This window comes from Pocillopora damicornis, chromosome 3 (assembly GCF_964200805.1).
Source record: "Pocillopora damicornis chromosome 3, jaPocDami1.2, whole genome shotgun sequence".
In the NCBI taxonomy this organism is placed as follows: domain Eukaryota; kingdom Metazoa; phylum Cnidaria; class Anthozoa; order Scleractinia; family Pocilloporidae; genus Pocillopora; species Pocillopora damicornis.
Window position 1 is genome coordinate 18,048,805 of NC_142672.1, and position 14,166 is coordinate 18,062,970.

At 42.1% G+C, this 14,166-nt stretch overlaps 1 protein-coding gene across 1 annotated transcript; it reads right to left on the reverse strand.

Moving 5' to 3' along the window:
- Positions 1 to 4,197: 4,197 nt before the first annotated feature.
- Positions 4,198 to 10,946, reverse strand: LOC149048603 (uncharacterized). The gene is made up of 2 exons (XM_089199499.1): positions 5,340 to 10,946; positions 4,198 to 5,118 (listed from the first exon to the last, which is right to left on the reverse strand). Exons 1-2 carry the CDS (start codon positions 10,944 to 10,946, stop codon positions 4,198 to 4,200), a joined length of 6,528 nt encoding a protein of 2,175 aa, XP_089055625.1.
- Positions 10,947 to 14,166: the final 3,220 nt, after the last annotated feature.

The window sequence follows — 14,166 nt, forward strand, 5'->3', positions numbered from 1 at the left end:
CAGCTTGGCTTCTGTTAAGAAATCATCAAGGGGTCGTCCGTTCTGTCTCAGGTTTCGAAGATAGAAGGGGTTAAGGATGTGATTTGACTGTGGTTTTATTTGTTCCTCGAATCGCTTCCAATATTCATCAAGCTTGTTTGTGTCTTCTTGGCTTAAATTCCATGTGTTGAATAAGTTGAGACCATAATCTCTGGTCCAAAGCAGTACGTATCTACATCTTTGTTTGGTTGAGCAGGGCTTAAGTACCTTTGTTTACATGGATAGATCTTTGGTTTTATCCATATCTCACTATCAGGGGGCAAGGATTATAAGTTGACATCAAGGTATCTACATACTGGAAAATTTGTTGAGAGGCTATTTTCCATCAGTAATCGTACAAATATCAGGAATTGATGTTTTGCCAGATGAATTTTCAGCTAAGAATCCTATAAGTGCTTTGTCAGTTAGATCACACATGCCTGGATCACTTTTAAGCTTTGCTACACCATGGCAATGGATATATTTCCTCAAGCTTGATACTCATACCTGTACCAGTGCCACTGTGCTCTAAGACAATTATATAATCAACTTTTTAGAAATTGCTCTACACTTTTAGTAAAAGACCAATCTACTAAGTTAGGGTTATTTATAACATTCATTCCCCTTTCTTTAGAGTTAAGATCATTTATGTTGGAGCTAGAGAGTTGATGTAATTCAGGCCAATGCATATCTGCTGCAGACAAGGTGAAGAATATTGTTGGTGGTCCTCTATATGCTATAATTGACTTGAGATCGTGTTGTAATTTGTACCATAATACAGAGCTTCCAGCGATGTGTGCTACATATCTTGATATCTTTGTCATAAATAACTGTGATTTCTTTTCATTGACCATGTTTTTGAGCTCCTTTAATGTCAAATATGCTTGCCTAGGGTTTTGTTGAAAGAAAACAGCTGTTTGTTGCAGTGTTCATTTCCTTTGAATCATGTTCAGAGCCCAGTATGAAAACCCTAGGGTGTGAAGCAAACCTGAAGTAAAATTTTCCATTTGCTTAATTTGCTCATTGAAAGGAACATCCTTATGTAAACATTGATTTGTGGGATCTTCTTTACCATCTGGAAACAATTTAGGAAAGGCTTAAGTGGTAAGGCCTGAGAAAGTATATTCATTTAATGGTTTATCCTCTATCATTGGCCAATTAATTTTTCTTGTTCCAATTTCAGAGAAAATTGCACCCTTTTCAATTTTACTGTTCTCATTGTGTGGCAGAAAACTGCTTGTTTTTGTTTTATTATTTTTGAGCAGATCTTCATCAGAATCATCACTTGTATTTGCATTTGTTTCAATATTCTGGAACTCCATTTCTTTGGTCTCTACAGTTTGCAAATCATCTGGTACACCATTCACAGGCAAAGATTGTAAGGAATCTAAATCAAGTGTCACATTTTTATAATCTGTGTTCTGGGTATTCATCGGGTTGTTTGAGGTCAATTTTGTATCACTGTCACCACTAGTGTGGTCTATGTCCTCTGTGTTGCTCAATGCGAAAGACACATACTTTGAAGTATCTGTACCATGATTTGTTTTTGCAAGTTTGGAAGGTTGACTAATGTTAACAGACTTTGCCTAACGACTATGGCTTTGTTCCTTATATTGTTTTTTTTGCAACTATGATTAGAATGAGGAGTTGGAGAACAAGCAACATCTTGTGCAATGTCATAATGTACACCACTAATATTTTGCACATAGAATGGCTTTTGTGTATTTTTCATGCTTGTGACATGTACCTCATCATCACTCTTTTTGCTCTGGGTATTCATTGTGTCATTTGAGGTCAATTTAGTGTCACTGTCACTGCTAGTGTGGGCCATGTCCTCTGAGTTGCTCAATGTGAAAGACATGTATTATTGTGGGGAAGAGACAACCATACACTAGCTCAACTCAACATCTTTTAATGTTCACCTTGTGGTCTCGACATACATCCCATAATACTTTACCAGTGTCCAATCTCCTAACACCTCCCCCCCCCAGTAAAATGAACAATTTTACGTTAACAGACTATGAAGAGTATCTTACTGGTGTTTTAACTAAACGTCCCAGACGTGTTCGTTTTGCAACAATTAGTTCCATCTTCTAAGCGGACTTAACAGGCTTAGCGGGCTCGGATTTAAGTTGTTTTAGAACTAGGCTCAGGATTTGAACTAGAATGTTTGGTTTCCGAGGCACGGTCTTTGACAGTTGTGTTTGGTTTTGGGGCAGAGTGTCTTCTCCAGATTAGGCGGTTTTCCTGCAGGTTTTGGGTGTACACAGTTTCTTCAGAAGAGTTTGCCATCCACTTCAACATCGTGTGAAGGAAATGGATATTTCTGAGCAATAAATCCTTTTCTCCATTGTTGTCCTTTGGTTAGTCCTTCAGGTTTGATGGGTACTGTACCACCAGGTTGTAAAACACTCAGATCTTTGGCAGTTCGATTGTAATACATTTGAGACTTGGTTGTTTTCTCAGCCTTTTCTTCTAGGACTGTTTCAGCAATTTCCGGTGTAAGCAGAGTGGCTTTGATAGAAATTTCAGATTTCAGTCTTCGGTGTAAAAATCTTTGAGCAGGTGATATCATCATATCAACTATAGGTGTATTATGTTGATCAAGTAGGGCTTTGTAAGGATTCAAAGCAGAATTTTCAGTCTTTCTCAAGATAGATTTGATGATCTTCACCACTGATTCCACTTTGCCATTACTCTGATGATGGTGAGGTGAGGATTTCGTGTGTTTTATCTGCTTCCTCCGACAGAATTGTGAGAATTCCTTAGAATCGAAATTCTTTTCACAGTCAGTGACAATCTCATTGGGAAGTCCCCATTGTGAGAATTGTTTGAGTATCAGGGCAATGGTTTCAGTTGCAGTTTGGTCTCTCATCTTATCAAATTCGATCCAATCGCTGTAGTAGTCGGCCAATACTAGAAAGTGTTCCCCTTTAAACTCAAAAGGGTCGGCTGCGATTTTGGACCAGGGTCTATCAGGAATAGAATGACTCACCAGACTTTCTTTCAGTTTGTTTCTCTGGAAGGATTGACAAACTTGGCATGTAGATATGAACTGTTTCAGCTGCAAATTCAAACCAGGCCACCAAAGAGATATACCAGCGCGTCGTAAAGTTGACTCGACACCCATGTGAGCTTGATGTAGCTTTTCAGTTAGGCTCTTTCTCAGTGTAACGGAAACTATAATGCAATCACCTCTGTAGAGGATGCCATCACTGAATGATAGTTGACTTTGCAACTCCAGGATGGAAGAAGGTGCTTGGGAAGACATCTTTTACTGATGGACCAGTTTTGAGAGATGAGGTAGATTACTGACTGTAAGACTTTGTTCCAGGCAGTTTCCTCTGCAATTTCATTGAGGTGGCGTGTCACACTTTGGTCTTGAATAACCAAGCTGGTGGTTTCAATCTCTTCCTCACTCTGGCTGCCAGTGTGATTAGTCATGCAGAATCTGCTAAGGGCATCAGCAATTAGTAGGTCTTTGCTTTTGATGTACTTGAAGTCAAGGTCATATCCCATAATTCGGCAAAGCATTCTTTGAAGTCTAATGGGATTCTCCCCAACTGGTTGCTTGAGTACTGCAGCAAGTGGTTTGTGGTCATTATGGACCTAAGCCGCTGTGGTGTGCTTGAGAGGAGTGCTTTCATTTCATCAAAAGCTAGCTGTTCATTCGCTTCCCAGGTAAACGCAACGTTGTTCTTCAAGAGTGTTCTAAGTGGTGCAGATTTGGTGGACAGAGCTTCAGACAATCTCGACTGGTAAGTCACAACACCAAGATGTCCTCTTACTTCCTCCTTGTTGGCTGGGGCTGGCATGGCTTGTATACTATCTTGTTTCTGTGGGTCTGGTTTGACTCCTTTGTCGGTCAAGTTACCCCCATGTACGATAACTCAGTCTTCTTCAGTCGGAACTTGTGAACGTTTAGTTTGATATGCTTCTGTTGGCATCATTCTAGTAAAGCAGATAGTCGGGCATCATGGTTGGATGTTGCTTCTTCGATGGTGTACCATCCCCCAGATGAGGATGTCATCAGCAATAGCTTTAGTACCTTCCAGTCCTTCTAAACTTTCGTCTATTCATCTTTGAAATTCTTCAGGGGCAACACTAATGCCAAAAGGCATTCTGTTCCATTTCATTCTTCCAACAGGAATGTTGAAGGTTGTGAGCAGGGAACTGGGTTCATCCAGTGGGACATGCCAAAAAAGTAGACTTGATATCAGCCAAGGTAAACACTTTGGCATTGTTAATTTCAATAAGCAGATGATCAACAGTTGGTATTGGATACTCTGAGCACTTGAGGGCAGTGTTCAGAGGTCTGGAATCCATGCAAAGTCTTATTCCATTCTTAGCAGATGGCTTGTTGACAATGGTGGGAGCCCTCACCCATTTGGTAGGCTCTGTGACTTTTTCAATAATACCTTGTTCTTGAAGATCTTTGACTTCAGCTATAAATTTGTTTTTGACAGACAGGGGAATCTCCCTGGGAGCTGCTTTCGATGGAGTAACATCTTGTTTCATGTAAAGGTGCAGTTCACCTTCCAGCTTTTCTACACTGTCATCAAACACATCAGGGTAACTAGTCGAAATGGTTGCCATGGTGAGTGGTGTGTGTAGTTCAGAAGCAGATGAAGGAACATCAGGTTTGCCACAGTCTATAGTAGCAATGTTCTCTTGAAGTAGCTCAAGAAGCCTTAGTTCCTCAGAATCTCCTAGGCCAAGTAGAGGGGTCAGGTCCTCATTAACAATTCTAAACTGAATGATCCCTTCTTTTCTTGTTGCAGGGTTGAACACAAAACATTTTCTGGTTCCCAGTGTTTGTATCTTAGTTTTCTCATCATAAAGTAAAAGGGTTGGTTGGACAGTTGTGTTTAGGTCCTGCAGGTCATGATCACCACTGGTTTCCTTGTACACACCAACTGGTAAAATACTACATGTAGACCCACAGTCTATCTGAAAGTTTACAGAAATTCTTTTTTTTGAGATGAGCAAGTTTGCAAAAGCTTTCTTATGGTCACATTGTTGATTGAGAGTGCAAATTTTGTTCACGACTTCATAAAATTGCTCTTCACCATCTTCATCTACTTTTAGGACAAATGGTTTCTGTGTAAACCACAAGACTGAATTAAATGACAACAGTAAGCTTTATTTGCATGACTATAACATGGCGGTTCTCTCTTGCAGCTGAGCACGTTTTTTGTCTCCGCGCATGTGCCGCACGCACACCGCAGGTTAATAAGATTGCGGTCTAACTAGTCCCCAGATTCCACATACTGGGGGCGGGCGCGCGAAGCAATTCGTGTGCTTCTTCTGAGTGTTTCGACCTGTGGAATCTGCAGTTCAGTTCCTGTAAAGTGTTCCTTAGAGTTCGTTAGTGTGATTTCCAAGGGATACAAGAGATGTATTGAACGGTTGGTGACTCCGGAATTTGTTTTGATCTCTGCCGCTCTAACTAGGCCATCACTGCCACGGAGAACTTTCTTTACAATGGCTAACTTCCAGGAACTACGGGGAACATTTTCAGCGTGCATAAGTACGACATCCCCGACTTTAATGATCTCCTCCTGCGATCCTCGCTTCTTAGACTGATACACATGACGCTCCCGAAGCGAAGCAAGGTATTCACTCTTGAACCGTTGAACAAAGTGCTGAAATAGCAATGAGCGTTGTTTGAAGGCCTTATTGAGTTGATCATGATCATTGAAGTCTTCATCCTCCAACTCGTCAGGATCAACAACAGGGTGTGGCAAAGCTGTAACATCGAACCCATACAGCAACTTTGACGGTGTCAAGGGCTCTGGATCATTCACATCATGGTAGACGAATGTGATTGGGCGATCATTCACAACTGCTTGAACCTCTTTGATGAGTGTTTGTAACTCGGGTAGACTAATAAGCGCGCGACGAAGAACTTTCTTGATTGACAACTTAACTACTCCAATCAGTCGCTCATACATGCCTCCCCAGTGCGGTGACTTGGCAGGAATATGCCTCATCTGAAGTCTCTTCTGGGCGAAGTGATGCTGCACGGTTTGATCTTCTATGACTTGGAACAACTTCTGAATTTCTTCATCCCCTTTCTGGAATGTTTTGGCATTATCACACAGGATCAGTGAAGGAGTTCCATAGATGGCACAGTGACGCCTGAATGCAAGAAGGAACTGATCGGTCGTCATGTCATCAACGATCTCCAAATTTACATTGCGAGTGGTGCTACAGGTAAACAGGCAGACATAACATTTCTCTGTCTTGTTACCATTCTTGACCGTCAGATGGCCGGTAAAATCAATCCCCACTGTAGAGAATGGTTTCACCTTGTTGAGGCGAAAGTCAGGCAAGGGGGGTGAATGGGGTAGCCTGTATGCTCCCCCTATCTGGTATCGGCATTTGACACAATGCTTGAGCACCCTTGCAATTTCACTTCGTGCTGATGGCAACCAAAATCTCTTACGCAGTGCAACAACAGTGTCTCTTACTCCAGCGTGGAGCTGTCTCTCGTGAACTGAACGAACAAGCAGAGTTGTGAACTGAGACTTTTTAGCGATGAGAATTGGTTCTCTTGCATCTTGTTCGAGCATTGCATGCTCGAGTCTGCCGAGGGCAACTAGAAGGCCATTTAAGTTGAGCTTCAGATTAAGTTGACGAACCAACTGAGGTCTGGGTTTGAAGTGCTGACGGGTGGGTCGTGACTGCTTTGTACAAAGATAGTCTCGATCTTGCCTGAAATGCTGAATCTGGTGAGCACGAAGAAGTACGACTTCTGCTTGCGATATTTCAGCAGCTGTGGGAACTGGAATTACCAAGTCAATGACTGACGGGCATTGGCGTGACCCATGTGACTTACCAGAGGCATGGTTCAGGTTGGAAATGAATCTCAAGACATAGGACATCGTGCGAAGCATGTTTTCATAGGACTGGAAGCGTGAGATGTCAATCAAGTCTTGGAGACTGCCTATGTTAGACTGCTTGCCAGGAACATGACTGTCCACAGCTGTGGCTGCGACAACATCGTCTTCTGCAAAGCTCTTAGGACTCCATCTTGGCCAGAGCGAATGGGCTGTTAACCATGGAGGACCTCTTTGCCATAGTGCTGATTGTAGGAGCTCATCCGCACTGCATCCACGGGAGAGTATGTCTGCAGGATTGTTTGCTGAACTGACATGGGACCAGCTGGATAGGTCAGTAAGCCTCAAGATCTCTGTTCGATTGCGAATAAACGCTGGGAGTTGCTTGGTACTGTACAGCCAATGGAGACAGATGGTGGAGTCAGTCCAGTAGTAGGATGAGATGGATGGGTAATCCTTGCTGAAAATTTCTCTTATGGCTGCACCAAGGCGAGCACCCATTACCATGGCAATTAATTCCCACTGGGGAACTGTTCGTGCATGTTTAGATGAGGAAAGTTTGACCTTGGAGCCAATGAATCTGACCTTCTCATTCTGAGCAAAGAAGACACAGCAACCAGCTGCAGTAGAGGGGCATGCATCACAAAATACATGCATTTCTACTGGTAAGGCTTTGTCAAAGTCCAAATAACGTGAGGTGACAAATGTTGAAGCTGCTTCTATTTCCTTGGCGATTTGGTTGTACTGCTGTTGGAGTTCGTCAGGGAGAATTTCGTCCCAGTCAAATCCCTTATCCCATAGAGATGAAATGAATTTCTTGGCTGGAACAAGAACTGGGGAGATGAGGCCAATAGCAGAACTGAGGACTTGTCGTTTCGTGAACTTCACGTCAGGAGGAATAACAATGGCTTTCCGTGGAAACTGTAATGTGTCTTCCTTAGGGTTCCACATCATGCCTAACAGGCCAGCATGGTCTCTCGCAGAACCAGTCCTCATCTTGTCAATAATGGTGGTTAGCTCTGGCAAATTTGTAAACCACTGGCAGAGATTCATGTCAGCATCCTTCATAACCTGCCTTGAGATGTTGTAATACTGAATGGCAGTGTCCTCATCATCTGTTCCAGTAAGTACATTGTCACAGTAAATCTTCTCGTCAAGGTCTTGAGCGACAAATTGAACAACTGGATCTTGATCTTTTTCATACTTAGAAAGATGATGAAGAATTGTAGAGTTAAGGATGAATGGAGAACTTGTTCCTCCAAAGAAGACAGATGTGTAGCGGTAAACTTTAATTGGTTTGTCTGGGTCCCCATCTTCAAACCACAGAAAGCGGACATAGTTACGGTCCTCTTCATTAATTTTGATTCTCATGAAGGCTTTCTCAATGTCAGCAACAAAGGCATACTTGTTAGCTCTAAAGCGATGAATGATAGTGTTCAAAGACTTGAGAAGGCAGGGACCGGTGTATAAACAATCGTTCAGAGAGACATGGCCTACATTGGCTGCAAATACAACGCGAACGGGTGTTGTTTCGCTCTCTGGACGTAGAACGAAGAAGTGACTGAGATAATGAGCATCACTCTTACTCAAGGGATCTTCACTGGTAGGGACAACTTCCACATAACCTTTGTCAATTTGGTCGGCAATGATGCTCGCATAAGATTTCCAAAGATCCAGTTTGAGGAGCCTCTTCTTTACTTGTTGCAGACGGCTGTGAGCAAGGTTGAAGTTCGAAGGTAGAGGAGGGTGATTGTCCAACCATGGCAGTGGAACAAAGTAGGTTCCATCTCGGTAGGTGATTTGGGATTGGAAGCGCTCTAGGAAATCATCCTCTTGACTGGTATCCCTGGGGTCCTCTATTCCTAGTGTTTCAATTTTGAGGAAATCTGCAACTTTGTTGTGCACCTCGAGATCCTTTGCACGAGTGTAACAAAACCATTCACTGTCATCAAATGGGAAACTGTCAAGGGAGTGACCTGCTGCAAAACACTGTGAAGCTGTTTGGGAATCATTGGTACTAGTACTGTCAGTGGTAGGAAAGAGTCTTCCAGAGATTACATATCCCAGACTAGATGCTTGAGCAGTAGGGTAGCCATAGATGACATCAGGTTTCAGGAACTGCCACACTGTATCCATACCAATTAGAATTTGAACAGGAAATTGGGTCTGACTGAAGTCATCTGCAAGCTGAAGACTGGTGATGTGAGGAGATTTGAGGCTATTGGCCCAGCCGGTGCGATCAATGGGAGTGATGATAACATCTTTGATGAGAGTGTCTACACTGATTGTTCCCTCATCTGTCATGATGTTGATTGATCCTACTGGGTACGTATTATTGGATGTAGCCCCACCAAATGTGTTAATACGCACAGTCTTACTGCAGTGAGGTTTAATGCAGAGTTCCTTAGCTAGCTGTGTGGTGATGTATGAAAGAGACGATCCTTCATCAATTAATATGTTTGCCGTTTTTGTGATTTCACCATTGTTGACTGAAGTGACAGCAGTTTTCAGAATAATTGGGTTTGGCTGACTGTGGCACAAGGTCACGGTGTTGTACTCTGAAGGGCATGAGTACAAAGTCTCATTTGGATTGACCCCATTCTCAGAGTTGTGGCTGGCAAAGCTTGATGGGAGTGTGGGTGTGGTGGTTGGTTCACCATGCTGTGTGTTTCCTGAAGCAGGTGCAGCATACATACTGACTGATGCAGGAGGGGAACTCAGTGATGATCGAAGACCTGAAGCTCCATGAAGTGTAGTGTGATGGGGTTGCTGACAAACTGAACATATGAACTGCGATTGACACTGGGTAGTAGCATGACCCCCTTTGAGACAATTGAAGCACAACTGCTTGGATTTAACTGCAGAGATTCTATCCCGGATAGAGAGTTCACATTGAAATGTGTTGTGGGTACTGGTAGGCCCACAGAAGCGATATGGAACTTTCTTTGGCCTGTTAAACTGTTTAAACTTCTTCGATTTAGACTGATCAGAAGGAGTTACTGCTGCAGGAAGTGCAGTTGCTGTACCAGGTGGAACTGTTTCACTCAAGACACTATTGAAAGGAAGAACCTTGGGCATTGGAGGCTTTGGAGGAGGTGGAGGTTTGGGTTTGCATGGTTGGCTGTTATTACTAATATAGGCAACTTGCTCAAGCCTTTTAACTTCATTGTGTATCATCAGAATTAGTTGATCAATGGTGGGATTGGCACATGGATATTCTTTCAAAACATCGGTTAACAGCTTCTCTGGGAGCTTTTCAAGCAATATTGGAACATAAAAGTCTCCATACCTGGTTGTGGGAAGATCCAGTGTGGCAAGAGACCTCATGTCACTCATAAGACTGTCATAGAAGGTGCGCAAAGCTGAAGCTGTGTGCTGTGGCTTAACCATTGTAACGAGAGCAACACAATGAGCATTTTTGATAGCAGTTTTGTCACCATAGTTATCCTGCAGAGTGTCCACCAGCAAATCGTAGTTGTCTTCAGTGGCCATGATACCCTCCACTCTCATTTTAACTTGTTCTGATAACTGGCCCTTCAGAAAGTTGAACTTCGTGACTTTCGAGATATCTTTCACATTGTGTACTTCGGACTTAAAAACATCCCAGAAGCTGAGCCATTTCCTTCGGTCCCCATCAAAGACTGGCAATGCCATTTTTGGTAACTTCAGTGCAGAGTGTTTTAGCTGTTTGGAGACACTCGAATTGGCATGTGGAATGGATTCAGAGCTCTGAAGCTGCTGGGCGCGAAGGAGGAGTTTCTCGATTTGTCTCAACAAGGCTGAATGCGTATCAGAAATATTGTCTGCGTCAACGAAATCTTGATCTGCCGCGTCCTCCTCTCCCAGTATAACGTGAAGGTTTTGAATCTCTTTGTCCAGTTGTCTCATTTCGGGTCTTGCATCAAGAAGCTTTTGTTGACCAGCTTTCAACTGTTCAATGTCTTCTTCCGCAATTTCGGCTTCGGCAGCTTTATCGAAGATTGGAGCGAGTTTCTTGCCTTCATTGGTGAACCTCCGACGTAAGTTACCTCTCCTTTTGATGGCGATTTTTAAAGAATGCTTAAGTTGGTCAGCTTTCTCCGTCATTATGAACTGTGAATTCAACTTACTTGAGAAGTTCTGAAGATTCGGCTCCACGTGCTATCAGTTCGCTGTCACTTCTTTTCATGGAAGAAACGATCGATATCCTGGTCACGGCACCATTTTGTGTAAACCACAAGACTGAATTAAATGACAACAGTGAGCTTTATTTGCATGACTATAACATGGCGTTTCTCTCTTGCAGCCGAGCACGTTTTTTGTCTCCGCGCATGTGCCGCACGCACACCTCAGGTTAATAAGATTGCGGTCTAACTAGTCCCCAGATTCCACAGTTTCCTAGTTGATCTGGACTAGTTTTGATTTCCTGGTTTTGGTTTTCTCTCCTTTTGGAGTCGCTTACATTCCTTGGAATCTTTAAAGTGATTTTTAACCTTGCAAAGGCTACACAATGCTCCCCTGGCAGGGCAGTGTGTCTTGTTTGCAAAGCTATGAGATCCTTTCTTTTTAGCACAGTAGTTACACATAAGACCTTTGTTTGGCTTATCTTTAAATACAGCATTGTTACTATCACTAACAAGTGATTTTAGACAGCATTCTTGAACTTCTTGGTTTGTGGTTTCATGGGCTTTGCCAATTGACATAGCTTGAATTCGAGTAAGCGTGTTTCCTTTTTCAGGCAGTTTTTTCTTCAAATCATCATCAGAAATACCATATACAAATTGGTCTCTCGCTTGTCTGTCTTCATCTATGTAATTGCAATCTTTAACTAACAGCGTCAAATCAGTGACAAACGAAGTGATTGCCTCTTTAGGTTTCTGAATTCGTTCCTTGAATTTCTGGGAAGCTACGATCTCATTACATTCAGCACTTACTGCTCCTTCCAGTTTAGTCACATCTGTTCGTAATTGCTTACATCTTCATCGTCGCCCCAGTCTAAACTGTCATAAATCTTCTGGCCTTCCAGTCTGAGCCAATCTTGTACCAGTATACACTTTCTTTCCTCAGATGTGTTGACTAGGCTTCCTTTGAAGATATATCCATACTTTTTCTTGAATGCTTTTAACGCTTCAAGGCAATCTTCTTGGTGAGCATTGAGCTTTAGTTGCTCAAAGTTCATAATATTTACAGAAAAATGAGCAGCAGGATTTTGAGCAGCAGCACCCTCAGCTTCCTCGTCAACCATCTTTCACAACAGCAGTAATGAATAGATGTGGAAATTATCAGAATTCCTCGCTCTAACCGAAAGTAGATGATGAAAATTCGCTCAGAATAATCAATGTTTACCTCACTATGTCAGTTTTGGAAGACTTTGGCGCGAACTGGTTCAGAGACTGTTTTCACAGAAATGTTCACAGATTTCCCCTCTGGATCCTCCAAGTAGGGTTCACAGTAGAATAGAAGTAGTTCAGTAGTAACTTCGTTATTTTCTTCACTCCTGGTACCATGTTATTGCGGGGAAGAGACGACCATACATGAGCTCAACGCAACATCTTTTTAATGTTCACCTCGTGGTCTCGACATACCTCCCATAATACTTTACTATTGTTCAATCTCCTAACAATATGCTTTGAAGTATCTGTACCATGATTTGTTTTTGCAAGTTTGGAAGGTTGACTAACTTCTACAGACTTTGCCTTACTAATACAAACTCACAGTTTTTTTTATTTCTTAAAATGAACAATTGGTCCTCTCTCAGAATACCTTTCCAAACAGTCAGTCACTCCTGACAACAACAACAACTGTGCTTCCAAAGCCTGGCTATGCCACCATCTGTAACAGTTTTGTGAGGTGTTATTAGAATATAACTCTCCAATTTCATCTTCATTTCTGAACAAATTTTGCCTCAAACCTCAATCTTTTACATTAAATGTCTGATTTACAATAAATATAAAAATCTACCCATTAACAACCAGTCAACATCTGTCCCATGACTGGGTAGTAATAGCTGTGTTTTTTGAGTTTGTAGATTGCATTTAGGCATCAAAGATATTTTAGCCTCAAAATTGGATTACTGAGAGTGTACTAGACTTGGAGCAGCCCCCAGGGATTGATATTTCATGGATTATACGTTCTTTGATCTGGAGAGGACACCAAGTGAGGGCAAGGAGGTTTGATGACAGTTCCAGCAGGGTAAACATTACATTCCCCATTGTCAGCATGTGCAGCTACTGTGTCTTCCTCTATGTCTATCCCATACCTCATGGCTACAGTCTGAATGGTCTTCTTCAGCTGCTTGGCTGCCAGCAATTCGAAATCAGCTTTTCATGTACAATCCTCTTTGGATTGTCCTCTCAAAGGACAACCTATGTGCCTTCATTTCATGCCACTTCTGTGTGTCAGCCTGTTCTTGGGTTTCCTCCTCATACATGTACAAATGAGGCAAGAGTTTTCAGTGTGGACAAATTTTAGGAGTTGGATGAAGATGTCAACATCTAAACTGGGTTCCCAGGCAGGTTTACTTGTGACTATTTAACAGCATGACATATGATCCTACCTTTCTCCATAGGGATTTTGTCCAGTGGAATGAACACCCTTTAAGCTGCACATCTGGGAGGTTCTGGCAGAGGGCGCTTCAGACAGCTTTTTTGAAATCGAGCATTACTTTAGTGACTCTCAGTGGATGAGGGAGGATGGATGTAATGGCATCAAGGACTGCTTTGTAGTCTTACTATTTTTTGCCAGGCATTATTATGAAAAGCAGTGGCACCTGCTTCACATGATCATTGTCCTTTACAAAGGCGTTTAGGGTCAGCAGCTGAGTAAATGGCTTTCAGCACAGTTTGAAAGTTCTGCCTATCTACCACATCTTAGACTGTTGGAGCATTTCCAGTTTATCTGATGCAAATACAGAAATGCACAATATATATCATATCTGAAATGCACAATATATATCATTTAGTTATTAGTTGGATAGAAGATGCACAATTTCCTTTCAAGACATGAATGGTGAGGTGATTCAAGTTGTTACAAAGATACCTGAAGTTACCTGTTTGGCTTCCTGCTTCACTAGGTACTTGATTTTTGCAGCAACCATACCACCGACTGCAGCATGGTTGTGGTAGTTTCTGCCCAACTTGAACATGTTACCTGGTCTTTGCACAACGATGGCTTTGCAGCAGCTTTCTTACTAAAACTTAACAGGAAAGAAATTAACATTACCTATCTATGCACATGCACTCTTTTTTTCTATAAGAATATATTTTATCAGAATATGGGTTGTAAAAAATATATACTTATAAAAGAGTGTAGATGTACATATCAGAAG

What these genes read in the sequence shown, in the direction of transcription:
- LOC149048603 (XM_089199499.1), bottom strand. Translation starts at nt 10,946, where the DNA reads ATGACGGAGAAAGCTGACCAACTTAAGCATTCTTTAAAAATCGCCATC. An exon ending in CTGAACTGCAGATTCCACAG is followed by an intron (nt 5,119 to 5,339) that starts GTCGAAACACTC and finishes TGGTTTACACAG; the next exon opens with AAACCATTTGTCCTAAAAGT.